Source organism: Cervus canadensis, chromosome 15 (assembly GCF_019320065.1).
Source record: "Cervus canadensis isolate Bull #8, Minnesota chromosome 15, ASM1932006v1, whole genome shotgun sequence".
NCBI lineage: Eukaryota > Metazoa > Chordata > Mammalia > Artiodactyla > Cervidae > Cervus > Cervus canadensis.
The window spans coordinates 330,449-346,331 of NC_057400.1; the positions used below are offsets into that span (position 1 = coordinate 330,449).

The 15,883-nt window shown below is 50.1% G+C and overlaps 1 protein-coding gene across 1 annotated transcript in view; it reads right to left on the reverse strand.

Annotated features, from left to right (window-relative positions):
* Positions 1 to 1,344: 1,344 nt before the first annotated feature.
* The window catches only part of GYPC (glycophorin C (Gerbich blood group)), a 44,514-nt gene continuing 29,975 nt past the window's right edge, over positions 1,345 to 15,883 (reverse strand). Inside the window, exons 2-3 of the mRNA XM_043487933.1 lie at positions 4,237 to 4,287; positions 1,345 to 2,013 (exon numbers count right to left, since the gene is read on the reverse strand). Coding sequence (XP_043343868.1) covers positions 1,817 to 2,013; positions 4,237 to 4,287 — 248 coding nt within the window. The 3' untranslated portion in view covers positions 1,345 to 1,816. The remainder of the gene's footprint in view (positions 2,014 to 4,236; positions 4,288 to 15,883) is intronic.

Here is a 15,883-nt window from a genome sequence, read left to right on the forward strand (position 1 = left end):
AGTTGTTTCTGCTACTGACCCCAAGAGTCCACCAGGGAGGTCAAGTGAGCTGCTCGAGACCCAGGAAGAGAGGGGCCAGGTCCCAGACCCATGGACGGGGCTAGGCCATCTGCACTTCAGCCACCGGAAGCCATCATCATCAATTGTGATCATGGGAAGGATGATGTGATACTCTGACTCATCATAAATATATATTTGGTCATCCAAATAACCAAGATGTATTGCTCCTATATTTTGATCTTTGTCCACTGTTCCTGGCTTAGAGCTCCCCAAACCCTCAGAATTTCTTAAGTGTTGAGAATGATAAAGGTGTCTTTTGTTGTTTGAATAAGGTGACTTTTGGAAGCCCCTAAGGTTGTGGGCTGGTTCCCAGGGGAACCAACTATTCAATTAGAGGTTTGTAACTTTTAGTATCACCCCGTTGATTTCTGGAATGCAAATGGGTCTTGAGGTTGATGGTCAGTCATCATTGATGGATTTTTTAAAATCCATGGTTGATGGATTTTTTAAAATTGAAGTTTAGTTGATTCACAATGTTTTGTTAATTTCTGCTGTACAGCAAAATGATTCAGTTTTATATATATATACACGCACACATTCTTTTTCATATTCTTTTCCATTATGGTTTATCGTAGGATATTGAATATACCTCCCTGTGCTATAATGAGGATATTGTTACTTATCCACCCTATATAATAGTTTGCAGTGTGGGTTCAATAACCTTTTATAATAAATCAGTAATCTGAGTAAATCATGCATAAACTGATTTTCCCGAGTTCTGTGAGCCCTTCTATCACATTAGTTGAACCCAGAGAGGGAGTAGTTGGCACCTCCAGTTTTAGCCAGTTGGTGGGAAGCACAGGCGACATCTGAGAGGAGAGTGATCCTGTGGGACTGAGTTAACCTGTGGAGTCTGCTTCCGTCTCTGGGTAGACAGTGTCAGAATTGAGTTGAGTTGCCTGTTGCTGAGGGGAAGCCTTCCCACACATGTTGGAACTGGGCTTGGGAACACTTTTCTGATGAGGTTCACTCATATTTTTAGTAGGTCCATTCTTTCTAATACCAGGCATTTGGGAACCAACGCTTCAGCCAGTGCCATCGGGGCTGGGACAATCTATTTCTAGAGGGACACTGCACCCCTATATGTGTTTCCTGAAGCTGTGCTCATGTGGGGAAGAGGCCTGCTGGTCACTGGTCCCTCCCTCCCTCATGGGGCCCAGAAGCCACCCCTATAGATCATGTTCTCTGATAACCGCCCGGCGGAGCCCGCAGCTGTGTCCCAGCATCAGCTCAGAGTTCATCAGAGAACACAACAATCACAGTCATGTCATTGACTCTGAATGCTCCCTTACATTTCAAATTTATTTCCAATCATCCAGAGCTGCATCTATGGGAGACAAAGGTGCCTAAGAGCTCTGGCACCTGCTGTTCCCCCCAAATGTCAAGGGCTGACGTTTGATACCACTGTCCCCAGTCAGCATGATGACAACTCACTCCTTGCTCCCCCAGGCCACCACCCCACTCACACCCAAAGAGGACTTCCACCCCCACGCAGGTGGTAACCTGTACAGCCCTGGAGGGCTCGGACCTCCTCCCTCTGGCTGAGCGTCCCTGGCTCCTGGGAAAAGCCTCTCCAGCTGGATTCCTCCTTCGATCCCCACCCCCACCCCGGGTGGCACCGAGTCCCAGGTGAGGTGCGTGTCTTGGGCTGTGGGGGGCGCTCGAGGGCTGCCCGGCGCTGCAGGTGATGGGGCGGGTGGTGGGGCTCTTTCCTGGACGGGGAGGCGTGGGGGGCGCTGAGTCCTGGTAACGTCCTTCAGATGAAGTACTCCTTTCTGCTGCTGCCGCCGTTGTCCCGGAGGGCCGGGTCGTCCTGCAGGGCCACGTCCGCGCTCTCGGCGAACTCCGTGCCCTTGGCCTCGTTGGTGTGGTAGGTGCCCTTGTGCCGGTACAGGTAATGCAGCATGAGCAGCAGCAAGCAGACCAGCACGAAGGCCACGGCCGCGACCACGCCTGCGGGACGGGAAGCACACAGCTCAGCGCGGGCAGGGGCGGGACTGCGGAGCGGGAGGGGCAGGCGCAGCCACGGGGCGCGCCAGGACAGGCACGGGGCTGGACGCCCAGCCTAGACAGGCTGCCTCCCCTGTGCCCGGCTACATGACCCCTGACCTCCCCCTCCCTCCACGCAGCACCCTCAGACTGAGGCTGGAATCTTCTCAGAACGGACCCTGTTCTGAGGCCCTCCTGGTCCACCAAGGAAGGCAGACCTCCAAGCATCATCCACAGAATTCAACTCATGTTTTTGCCTAAAACTTAGAAGTTCATGGGACTTGAAACTTTTATTTTTTTAAAGAGATAAATAAGTTTAATTCCAAAGAATTAGGTGTTTTACATATAGATATTAAAAGAGTGAAAAATTTATTTTATAAAGTCATGCTCGTTTTGTAAGACCTGGCAAATATAGAGAAATGAAAATGGAGATGAAAATGTCCTTAATCCTTCTACTCAGAAATCACCAGTTAACAACCTGATGTCTTTCCCTTCCAAGAAGCATTCATGTTTAATCAAAGTTCTCCTTCAGTCTTCAGATGAATGCATGCGTGCTGTCACTTCAGCCGTGTCTGATTCTATGTAACTCAATGGACCATAGCCTGCCAGGCTCCTCTGTCTGTGGGATTCTCCAGGCAATAATACTGGAGTGGGTTGCCATGCCCTTCTCCAGAGGATCTTCCCGACTCAGGGATTGAACTTGCGTCTCTTACATCTCCTGCATTGGCAGGCAGGTTCTTTATCATTAGTACCTCAGATGAATGGCCCCCTCTAAAACTTTGTTACGCCTCAGTATTAAGAATTTGCAATCATTTTCAAACTCTTCTTACCAGAGTCCATCTGGCTGATCTGTAATTCTCCAAACACTTTTTATTTGACCATTTTCCCATGTCTTTGCAAATGTTCTGTCTGCTGAAAATATTTTCCCCTCTTATATTCCTGGTAAACTTGGATGCTTCCTTCTGAATCATAAGCCTCTACCACTTCCTCTAAGAAGATTAGCCTTCCCCTGCAGAGGGCATCACTCCATCCCTCAGTATTTCTCTTATACTTTACGAATCTGAGAGTTCTCGGTTTTAAAAGCTGGACCATCCCAACTGGGCATGGGACTCGAAGTGCATGGCTTTGGGAAGACCAGTTGAGCTGGCTGTCCTCTGGGCAGGAGGACGGTGAGGAGGTGAGGGCTGTCCACGGTGTCGGGGGCAGGTTGGGTGAAATCTGGTTTGAGCTCCTCACCCCAATCCAGTTCCCTGTGCTTCTGCGGTAGGGGTCTGGTGGTGCAGTGCCAGGGCTAGTCAGAAGGACCAGGTCACTCAGGGTCTTGGAGAGATAGGATGAGTGGGGAGGATGGAAGAGTTAGGGTAGGACTAACAGGTGGCACTCTCACAGCTTGGGAAGGGGTTCAAGCTAAGGTGTTTGCTTTAAAGTGCAGAAGAAACCCTCTGCCTTGACTTAGAAGGTGGGTTTACTGAGGGAGGTGCTGTTGGAAAATATGTGGAGGCCTTAGCTGAACCCAGTCTCTGCTTTGTGGCACAATTTCCTCAACTTCCCACTGCCTTTAGGCACTTCTGTCTGCAGGATGTGAATGATATTATCTAAGAAAAAGAAGGTGCAGCGCCCAGTGAGAAGGAGAACACCAGTGTGATCACCTGCTTTTATCTATTTATATTTAATCATGAAGTTCCCTGAGCTATGAATGAACTAGGGAAGACGTGTGAATCTCAGGACACCAAAAGCTATATCTCACAGACCTAGTGGGTCCTGAAACAGTTTGGGGTCACAACCGTGACCAGCAAGGGCCAGTATGGGGTTCAAAGCAAGGCTGGAGCAGGGTTAGAATAGGGAGACAGGAGTGTAAGACATGGCAAGGAAGAGTGTGGCTGGAGGGAGCTGGGGAAGAAGGCAGGGCGCCGTGGTCAGCCCCTCAAGCCCATCCAGCCCTGCACATTCCTCACTGGAGTGGCTCTCCCTCCAGACTCCAACCCTGTGGATCCAGGGCCTGACAGGCCCTGATTTGGCTGTCTGGGCCCCTCATCCATCAGGATGCTGTGTTGGACGTTTTCTCACAGAGACCGAGTCCCCGGCCCACCTTCTAACCTTTGCGAGAAGGAAGGTGAGGCCACGGCAGGCCCTCCCGTGAATCTCTCTGACCCTCCTGCCTGCTTGCAGGGCCCCAAGACCGCATACCTGCAATGACAGCGATGTCCATCTCACTCGAGGCCATCCCAGGGTCGGGCTCTGCAGATAGAACAGAAGAGCCCGAGATGAGAAAGGATGGCTCCCCACTCCCTGCAGTGTCTCCACTGAGCTCGCGCCCTCTGCTCACGGGTGCACTGGCCCAGGGTGCACGGGGAACCGCGCGGCACACGGACAGGCCTCGGGCCGGGAGCGCAGGGCAGGGCCCCGGCCCTGCTTGGCTGCTGACCGCTGCTGGAGAGCACTGTGTGAACCCTGGGGCCGTCAGGCACCATATGGCATCTCCAGGACGTGAGGGCCCCTGCTGCATCCCTACTGCACCTCTGACCCAGAGCCCTGCCTGTACCTGCTCGGCAGACACCTGGGCAGGGTGTGATGACAGGGCCAACTGGGTTTAGTGCAGCATCACCTGGCCCTGCAGGCCTTAGCTTTTCTCGTGATGATGGTAAAAGCAGATCACCTGTGGGGCGTCCGCATATGTTGGTTTAGCTGCTGTCCACCTAGTATACCAGGTGCGTGGTATATTGGGGGCTTCCCGAGTGGTGCAATGGGAGAGTCTGCCTGCTAATGCAGGAGATGAATAGGAGATGAGGATTTGATCCCTGGGTCGGGAAGATCCCCTGCAGGAGGAAATGGCAACCCAGTCCCGTATTCTTGCCTGGAGAATGCCATGGATAGAGGAGCCTGGTGGGCTACAGTCCATGGGGTTGCAAAGAGTAGGACACAACTGAGCGACATCACCACCACTTTTATTAGCCCATTTCACAGGTGGGCCACTGAGGCTCAGAGTGATGTGCCCACCATCACATAGCTGGTGGGTGGTCAGGCTGGAGGCCGGGACTTAGCCTGCCTTCTCTGAGGGGCCCTGTGTCTCATCTCTCTTGAAGATGCCCCTCCCAGAGATCCCTCTCTGAGACCCTGCACAGGCCTCTGCATTCTTCTTCTGTGGGAGAGGCACTCTGTGGGACTATCCAAGTTACTGAGTGTGTTTTTCCAAAGCTGAGTGATCTGGACAGAAGGCTAGGATGTGCAGGAGAGCAGGAGCCTCCCCTCTGGAAGATGCGTGAGAGGAAGGATTTATTACAGCATGGAAACTTCAGTGTTCACATGGAAATCCCATGTTCCCATTACAAGGGGGCCTCCTATTAAAACAGAGAAGGCTGCTTCATAATAGTCATTTCCGCTCAGAGAGTTGCTTTAATTATAGTGTGATGAGGTCATTCTCCCCAGTGAAGCTGCCAGATGCCTCTTTCTGATAAGAAGCTGGCTGGTGGTGGGAGGAAGCAGGGATTCCAGGTCTGAGGCCCCCGGAGGAGGGAGGGCCAGGCTGAGGGCCCCAGGGCCAGCACAGAGCCTGGAGGTGGGGAGAGGAGAAAACGAAGCCTCAAGTCAGCAGAAACAGAGCAGGCGTCAGGCGGGGCAGGGAGGCACAGACAGGGAAGGTCAAGTGGATGCTGGGCTCCTCAACCCAGGGTGATCAAATGCAGCTCGGGACTTAGTCTCTAGCACAGACTAGGCACTTAATAAACATTTCCTGAATGCATGATTCCTAGGATAAAGGCATGCATACAAATGAATGCATTCAGAGGCCAGCATTCTGGAATTTACTAGATTACCAAGCCCCTCAGAGTAAGTAAGAAAGGCCAGAACCTTCGTTAAGTCAGCGTGGATGGGTATAGAAGCTCAAATACCCAAGATTGCTGTGAGGAATTTTCCAGGTGAAGGCCAGCCTTTCTTAAGTCAAGTTTGACCAATGCAGCCAGGATTAGAAAGGACTGTTATTTCTCTTTTTAAAACAATTGACAATTGCTTGCCATTTGCCAGGTACCATTCTTAACACTTGAGGTTTTTTATTCAAATAGTCCCTGAGACAATCCCATTCAGTCCTAGGCACTATTATTCCCTTTTTACAGATCTGGAAGCCAAGCTCCAGGCAAGTGTAACTGATTTCCCTGGGTTGGCGTCTCTCCTGTGTGAGCCTCAGCAGCCTCGGGTTGGCACGCTTAACTCTGCAGGTCCTGCCCAGCGATGAGCCTAGGTGAGCTGGGTGAGGACCAAAGTAAGGGCTTGGATCACTTGGGGGTGAATTTCTTGGCTTATATGTAGAGACCAGAGATTAATTTGTTCAAGTCACACCATGTGACTGACTCCATGGTAGGGACACCTCAGTCTGGCCAGACCTGCCACATAGCTCAGAACAGGCAGAGAGGAGGATGCCTGGGCATGTCTAGGAAGGTGGAGATGGTGTAAGATGGTGGTTCTCAGAGTGTGGTCCCTAAAACAGCAGGATTTCCTGGGAGCCTGTCAGAAATGCACATTCCTAGGCTCTACATTTTTGTACCCGAAATGCTGGGGTTGGGGCCCAGGTGATTCTGATGCACATTCAGGGTTGAGAACTGCTGGTGTAAGAGAAGACTTTCCAGAGAGGGTTTATCAAGATGGGCTCATGAAGGATGAATAGGAGTTTGCTGCACAGAAAAGAGTATACGCATTCCAGGCAGAAAGCTTAGCCCCTATAAGAGTGCTCACTTCTCTCTAGTTCTGTTTTCTCCCCAAATAACTGCTTGCCATCCATAGCACCAAGGGTCCTAAAACCTGGGCTTTGATCTCTGGCCTCTGGAGATGCGCAGTGAGAGTGCTCAAGGGCTACAGCACCCTGTGCAGTTTCAGCTAGCAGCAAGGACAGGGGTATCTGCAGAAGGCCAGCGGGACTAAGGCCAGACCCTGTGCATGGCGTTGACAGGGTACTATGCAACTGGATGAGGAGACTGGAATGAACGGTCATCACTGCTGAGGTTCAAGGGTACATATGAGCTTGGAATTAGGATCACTGTGAGCTCAGGATCTGGGGTGGGGGTTGATGGGTAACTGAAGGTAGCGGGGTGGGGGCGTTTATGGCAAAACAAAGTGTTATTTATGGTCCTGTGTGGGTCTGGGATCAGAAGCAGACGTCTAGTCCTGAGACTGGACAAGTATGAGTGGCCGCCCCACCTTCTGTAGAGACCCAAAGTACCCTGTGTTTTTCCTTCCTAGCTCTCCTTGAGACTGCAACGCCCTGACCAGAGATGAGGGGCTTCCTTGGTAGCTGAGCGGTAAAAGAATACTCCTGCCAGTGCAGGAGATGTGGATTCCATCTCTGGGTCGGAAGATCCCCTGGAGAAGGAAATGGCAACCCACTCCAGTGTTCATGCCTGGGAAATCCCAAAAACAGAGGAGCCTGGTGGGCTCCAGTCCATGGGGTCGTAAAGAGTCAGACTGACCAGCCAACACACACACGTGATGCCTAGTTCAGAACAGGTATTTATCAGTTGCAGCCACTGGCTTGATTCTGAGTCTTATTATGGGTATTACTCTGGGTCCCTCACCTGCAGCTGGGACACTGTTTAGGGAGCTCTGACTACCTGTGCGCACACACCACGAGCCTATCGATCTGAGTCACAGTGTAAAGTGGGTTTCTTACCAAGGATCATTCACCATGATGTTTACAGGCTGTGATTTAGACAACTAAAGAGTCTCTTGATGAGGGAGAAAGAGGAGAGTGAAAAAGCTGGCTTAAAATTCAACATTTAATAAACTAAGATCATTGCATCTGGTCCCATCACTTCATGGAAAATAGATGGGGAAAAAGTGGAAAGAGTGACAGATTTTATTTTCTTGGACTCGAAAATCACTGCAGATGGTGACTACAGCCATGGAATTAAAAGATGTTTGCTCCTTGGAATGAAAGCTATGACAAACCTAGACAATGTATTAAAAAGCAGAGATATCACTTTGTCAACAAAAGGTGTGTATAGTCAAAGCCATGGTTTTTCCAGTAGTCACGTATGGATGTGAGAGCTGGACCATGAAGAAAGCCAAGTGCCAAAGAACTGATGCGTTTGAATTGTGGTACTGGAGAAGATTCTTTTTTCTTTTCTTCATTTATTTTTATTAGTTGGAGGCTAATTACTTTACAATATTGTAGTGGTTTTTGCCATACACTGACATGAATCAGCCATGGATTTACATGTGTTCCCCATCCCGATCCCCCCTCCCGCCTCCCTCTCCATCCCATCCCTCTGGGTCTTCCCAGTGCACCAGCCCTGAGCACTTGTCTCATGCATCCAACCTGGGCTGGTGGTCTGTTTCACCCTTGATAGTATACTTGTTTCAATGCTATTCTCTCAGAACATCCCACCTGGAGAAGATTCTTGAGAGTCCCTTGAAGTGCAAGGAGATCAAGTCAATCAATCCTAAAGGAGATCAAATCAATCAGTTCTAAAGGAGATCAATCCTGAATGTTCATTGGATGGACTGATGCTGAAGCTGAAGCTCCAATACTTTGGCGACCTAATACAAAGAGCTGACTCACTGGAAAAGACCCAGATGCTGGGAACGACTGAGGAGAGAAGGGGGTGACAAGAGGATGAGATGGTTGGATGGCATTACTGACCCAATGAACATGAATTTGAGCAAACTTCGAGAGATAGTGAAGGGCAGGAAGCCTGGAGTGCTGCAGTACATGGGGTCACAAAGAGTTAGACACGACCTAGTGACTAAACAACAACAAGAATAAATTAAACCCTTTAGGGCAGCCTGATCAAGAGATCAGGCAAGAAGCCGACAGAAGGAGAACAAATCACAGCTGATTTCTACTTCACTTGCATCATACCCGTGAAAGCTCTTGTGGGTGATGGCAGTGGAATGGCCAAGCATTCTGATACCTCTGGGCTTCTGAATCCCCTGTGTGGTCACCCAGCTGCAGAACTTGCCAGAGGGGGCCAGGTCAAGGGTGGGGACATCAGGTGTTTCCTGTAGCTGTGGATCCAGAGAGGAAGGGAAGGGCTGTTCCTGCCCCAGCTCTCATGTGGGGATGTCACCACCTCCCATGGAGGTGGGGCATGGGGGTAGGGGTCAGGGGAGGTTGATATTCTAGTGAATCTTGGGAATTTTCAGGGGTGGGCACAATGTTCTAGGACTAGGGAAGTGCTGACACAGGTCCTGGGGGCTCAGCCTTGGGGTAGGGGTGGCGAGCAGGGGGAGGAGGTCTTACTAGGAAGAAGGCACTGGGTGAAGTTGCCTCGTAGCTCTGAACAGCAAGCCAGCAAAAGGGAAGCCTTTGCGCCTTTTTGTGAATTGCAGACAATAAAATGCATGCCCAGAGAGCTCAAGTAAGAGGTCAAAGTCTCACAGATGGAAGGGGCAGCGCCTGTGTTATAACCTGGGATGCCACAGCACTAAAATGTGTTCTCTCTCCTCAGCGCCAGCTGCTGAGTTTGGAGATGGCCTTGCTCCTGCACCATATGTAATTTGGCTGCAGCCAACCCCTGCTGATTTTCTAGGTCTGCAGGGTGGTCAGTCGCCTGTCCCCTGGTCCAAGGCAGCAGCCCTGGGGGGCAGCAGGGTGCAGAGGTGCTGCTCCCCCACCTAGGCGACATTCTCCGTTCCGCCTGGCAGCTTGGACACAACTCACAAGGCACAGCCTTAAGCAGCAGCTGGATTCTCAGGGGTCGCAGTGCTTAGGCACTGGCCCCAGGGACATACGGTGACCCTCCTGTCACCACCAAGGGCCTCACTTCTCTTGTATTTTCTGATAAAGCTGTGCTGGGACGTTCTTTTTCCTGCAAGGCTTTGTCTTCATACCTTCCCACCCACTTCTGATGATTTTTCCTCCTGCTTCAGAGGTCCTGGAAGAAGCACCCCATTCCTGTTTCACCTGGTCCAGCCAAGAAAAGAACTCACACACAGGGCAGAGGACTCTGGGAAGAGGAAGATTATTTCAGTCTTCGAATCCTGAAGGGAAACTCGGGCGTGTCACGAAGTCTTGGGTGAATTCAAGCCACGACAGCGGTGGGTGTCAGCAGTGCAGCGGCAGCCACGCCTGTTGCTTGATGGTATTGGGTCAGAAAAGTCACCTTACCCAGCGAACTCGCGGGGAGGGGGCGATGGCTTTGCATGCGTCTGACTTGGGTCCAGGGGAAGGGCAGGAACCTCTGTGGCTATAGATAACTCTCCTTTGCTTGCACTGGACTTTCTCCTTCCTTTTCTACATTCTGGCCTCAAAGGCCTGATGCAAGTGAAGTCGAAATCAGCTGACAACTGATGTTTACTAACTGACTTTCCTTTGGGGTAAGAAAAAGGTCAAAGACAGTTACTTTTCTTTGGTCTATTGTTAATCTTGCCCTGAAAGGGTGGAGCACTCAAGCTAAAGCACTCCACGGAAAGAAACGGATAGCTTGTTATCCACTTTCTGTTTTTTGCAAACCAGCATTTGCCCAGCCCCAGGCTTCATGGTATGTGGAAAGGATGAGGTCTGTCCCCAAGACACTTATGACATGGTTGAGACCAGACACATTTATGTGACAAGTTAGACTCTGTGTCTTCGAGTGTCAATATAAGCAATAAAGATGTGCCTGGGAAACAGTCACAGATGCAGAGAAAAAACATGGCTGCCGAAGGGGAAGACGGGGGAGGGGAAATGGGGAGAAGGAAAGATGGGCCGATTAGGATTGACACACACGTTATTATACATAATACTGATAACTAACAAGAATATACTGCATAACACAGGGAACTTGGCTCAGTATTCTGCAAGGACTGTAAGGGAAAAGATTCTGAACAAGAGTGAATATTTGTACACGCATAACTGATTCACTCTGCTGTGTGCCTGAAACCAGCGCCGCGCTGTAAGCCAGCTGCACTCCAACAAAAGTTAATAACAAACAGAAGACGTGCCTGGGGCTGCTCTAGCAGGAACTCAGCCATCAGACTCGGCCCCAGGATGCCCAGATTCTAGGACAGCGAGGAAACTCAGGACTTTGTTCATTTGTTCTTTCCTTTGGCAAACTCTCTTTAGCACCTACAGATAGTTAAGGCAAGGTCCCTGCCTTCAAGGAGCAGATCCTACAGCAGAGACAAGGATGTCTATGGGAAACTTCAGAAAGGGTAATTCTTTGGGTTCTCACAAAGGTTTCCTAGAGGAGATGGTCCCCAAGACTGACCTTCTGAGATGCTGAGTGGGCAATGCCAGCAGAGGTGGTAAGAGAAGGGTGTGAATGGAAAGGTGATGGGAGGTGACAGGAGGATCTCCAGGTGGGTCTGCCTGTTGGGATACCTGGTCATCATGGGTCAGGGTCTGGGCTCCTGGGAGCTGCTAGTTGTATGCTGGAGAAGGGGAGTTACCTGCCTGCAACTGCCAGCAGGTCACCCTTCCTATCTGTGCAGAGAGGCTGTGTCCACTTACCCAGGCTCCCAGATCAAATTCTCAGGACAAAGTACCTAGCCAGGTGAGGCCCATGTGAATCTGATGTGCCTTGGTGAAAATGTGTCTGCTTGTCTCAAGGTCAAAATGATTGCCCTCATGGTCCCGTGTGTTCAGTTCAGTTCAGTCACTCAGTCGTGTCCGACTCTTTGTGATCCCATGGACTGCAGCATGCCAGACTTCCCTGTCCATCACCAACTCCTGGAACCTACTCAAACTCATGTCCATCACATCCAGTAATGCCATCCAACCATCTCATCCTCTGTCGTCCCCTTCTCCTCCCACCTTCAATCTTTCCTAGCATCAGGGTCTTTCCTAATCAGTCGGTTCTTTCCATAAGGTGGCCAAAGTATTGGAGTTTCAGCTTCAGCATCAGTCATTCCAATGAATATTCAGGATTGATTTCCTTAAGGATGGACTGGTTGAATCTTCTTACAGTCCAAGGGACTCTCAAGAGTCTTCTCCAACACCACAGATCAAAAGTATCAATTCTTCAGTGCTCAGCTTTCTTCACAGTCCAACTCTCACATCCATACATGACTACCGGAAAAACCATAGCTTTGACTAGATGGACCTTTGCTGGTAAAGTAACGTCTCTGCTTTTTAATATGCCGTCTAGGTTGGTCACAGCTTTCCTTCCAAGGAGGAAGTGTCTTTTAATTTCATGGCTGCAGTCCCTTATGTGTCACCTTATAAATAATCTCCCCAATCCCAGGGTGGCCAAAGCGCTCTGCAATGTCATCACACTGCTCTGAAACCCCATCCTGGCTGTGATCCCACTTTCCCTGTTGCTCCGGTGCCTGTTTATACTGTATAAAAACAGGGACAAGTGTCTGGTGGGTACTGAAGCCTTGCAGGCTGCAACGCCCCAGCCATATCACCTCACATGGGTGAAGCACTGGGGCTTGGGATGGGGTGAAGAGAGGAGGGCTCCCTGCTCTGGAGAAGAGAGCCATTCCTGGCATTGATACACTGGACTTCTCCAGTTTATATGCAGACTGGGGGCAGATAAGGGGGCTGGAAAGGGGGTCTTCCTGTCTTTGGATCCTTACCCAGAGAGTTTGCATGTCCAGGCATTGCTGTTTTAGGGATGTGCTCAATGAAGGGGAACTGAAAGTTGAGGATGCTGTAACTCACAACCCAGAGTATCTGCTTTCCTCCAGCTATATTTCCCTGCTATTATTCCTGAGGTTTTTGTTTTTTTTTTTAATAGAGTCTTATTCCAATACAGAAGTCACCACTGTCCATAGGTGGATGCTCCTCTGAGAGAGGGGCCTTGTCAGCTTTGGGTTGTGTGGGGTTTGGGGTTTATTAAGGGGGCAGCAAATAGCCTCAAGGCACAGAGTGGGAAAGGGAAGCACTGCTTCCTCTCCACACCCTGCCCTTCTTCCTCCTGAAGATCTGAGGATTTCTGAGAAAGTGGAATTCAAAGGAGACGGGAAGAAGGGGAGGAAAAGATCGCAGTTTGGCCTCTGTGTGTGGTCCTGGGGAGGAGATGGGGCGGGGCAGGGCCAGAGAAGTGTCTGGTCTAGCAAGCACCACCAGAATCTCAGATAAGACAACACCAAGACCACCAAAAGAGCTCAGAAGGTTTGCTCTTCCTGGGAGGAGGCAAAGTAGAATGCCTCCACGTGCCACCGTGCTGGGCTCCAAACCCCCAAGAGGACTGAAGTTCCTTTGTTTGGGAACCTGCCCTGTGAATCTCTTCACTGGCTGTTGATCCCTTCCTTGTCTTCCTCTTTACCCTAGGGAGGCTGACCCTACTCTGCATCTCCTGAGCGACCAGGCAGCTGGTTTCCATTTAAGTTGGGAGATGGCAGCAGGAAACTGGAGTTTGGGAGGACAGAGAGGGGTGGTTATGTTTTCTCTGCCACCTCCATGACAACAGCTCGTAACCAGATGGTCTTCCCTTCACAACTTCCGCTGTAACTCCAAACACACCATCCCCACCCTGTTCCATCAGCCTCTTAACTATGGCTGAGAGAGACTAACAAGACCAAATTTACATGGCAGTGCTGGATCTCCTGCTGAAGCTTGAGTTCTTAACCACTTGAAACTGTGTCTGCTTCTTTTCAAGAACAGAACAACTTCACGCAATGGGAGAAGTAGGTTGCCAACTCAGAAAACCAGGGGCTGACTACTTTTGTTCTAGATACCAGTATATAGAAGAATGCACTATTTTAAACTTGTTGTGAAGATAAAATTAAGAATGTACTTTATAAAACATAAAGTGCTACAAAAATTTTCATGATATTTCATGTATTTACATGCTATTATCTAAAATATACGCTGTCTAGATTGCTCAAAAAATGTGGGATTCTCAAAAATGGGAACCTTTCCTTCTCTCACACATTTTATGGCAAATATATCACCCCAAGGATCAAACTCCATTTCTAGTCATTGATCCTGGAGAAATCACCTGGAAACAACAACAAAAATTCATGCGTGGCAAAGTGTATTGCCATTGGGTTTAAGATGGAAAATAAGAGAGGACTATCTAAATGTTTTGCGTCAAGAAATTGGTTCTGTAAATTATGATACACCCACAGGACAGACAGTTCTGCTGCACTTACTGAGGGACACATGGGAATTCTTAGTGACAGGGGGAAACGCTCATAGTATGATCTAATGGAAAGGAATAGGACTCTAAATATAAACTATGTTAAACATCCTAAAAAAGAGTCAATAAAAGAAAAGAAAGGAAATACACTTTCTTGAGATGGTGGCTTTTGGGTGGTTATGGGTTAGGGGTAGGTTATGGGGGTATCTTTTTCTCCTAATATACAGATTTCACAACATCCTCATCCACATATATGTTCATGTGTGCACCTGGGACCTGCAGCTCTATCAGTGGTCTCCCTGGACTGATGCAAGTGCTTCTCTAAGGCACGGTCCCCGGCTTTCACTGATGGTGACAGTTATGCCCCAGCCAGGGCCAAGCGCGTGGACAGTGAGCAGATCCAGTTATGATGGGGAAGACAGCTCTGTAAGGAGCAGCTGAACTGTGCAGGCCCAGGGAATGGGCCAGCGATGCTCCTCCCAGCCCTGATTTCAGGCTGGGGGACCAATGTGGGGACCAAGGACCTGACCTCTCCAGCATAGAAAAGAGCAGAGGTCAGGGTTATAAAGCCTCTCCTTGCTGGGGGTTGGGGAGAGACATCTGGCTGCTCTGAAGATTTATCTGAAGAGAATGTCTCCTCCTGCAGATGTGCCGAAAGCAGAATCAGGCCCCCCGCCCCGTGGCGCGTGGGGCCTCTTTGCTCTCCCACTCACACCCTGAGCTTGCTGCTGTTTTGCGCATGCCTGGCCTGCAGTTAGATTTGGTGATAGGAAAGTCCGGCAGTAGGTGGAAGAACTTCCTTATCCTCACTTCTCCTTCCCTCCCCTTTCCTGAAGACAGTGTGGCCCCATGAGGAGGATCAGGGGCATCCATGGACCACGTTGGGGGTGTGGGAACTGCAGGGACCTAAGACCCAGATATAGAGGGAGCAATCGCCTGGGGACCAAAGGGGAGTCTCCATCACTGCTGGCTTCTCTGTCCCCCTAGAAACACTGGCCTGAGACAGGTGGGAGCATCCTTATTTTAGAAATGTGGAGGGAGCCCAGGGAGCTCCTGGATCTTACCCAAGGCCTCACAGCCAGAGAGCAGCAGGGCACCTGGGACCTGCAGCTCTATCAGTGGTCTCCCTGGGCTGATGCAAGTGCTTCTCTAAGGCAGCCAGGCCCTGGCTCTCCCCTGGCCCCAGTGGTTCTCAGAACGCCCCCTCCCACTCCCACATCACCACCACCAGCAGCAAAGGCAAAGTATTTGGTTGGCTAAAAAGTTCCTCAGGTTCCCTCTACCCCTAGCTTCCACTTCCCCCAGTGACTATTGTCTCTCTTCCCACTCGAAAGCCCTCCTTTCTAGATGTGCATAATGATATAATCACCACCACTTAGGGGCTCACTTTATAAGTTCCTATATCGGTGCAATTTCTCAGGAGAACCACTGAACTGGATGCAATAATGCCCATCACTTTACAGAGCAAACTACAACCTGCCTGAGGTCACACACAGCAATACGGGGGTGGGAATTGGGTCTGATTCCAAAGCTTCCTCCAGAATCCTCCCTTCAGAGAAGGTTCGCTGAGGGCCCATCACATTCCTTTTATTAGAGTCTGAAGGTCTAACAGTTAACTGCCCTAAGTAAGACCCACCCTTGGGGTTTTCCTTCTAGGGTAGGGAGTTAAAAATAGGGATTCATGATTTAAGGCCAGGGTGGTGATAAATCCTGAAGACATAAAAAAGGGAGAAAGGGAAAAAGAATAATTGAGGAGGTGATCAGGGAGGTCACCCAGAGGAGGCAACTTTTGGGTTGTGCTAGACTAAATGCTTTTGTGCCCTCTGCCCCCCCCCCCC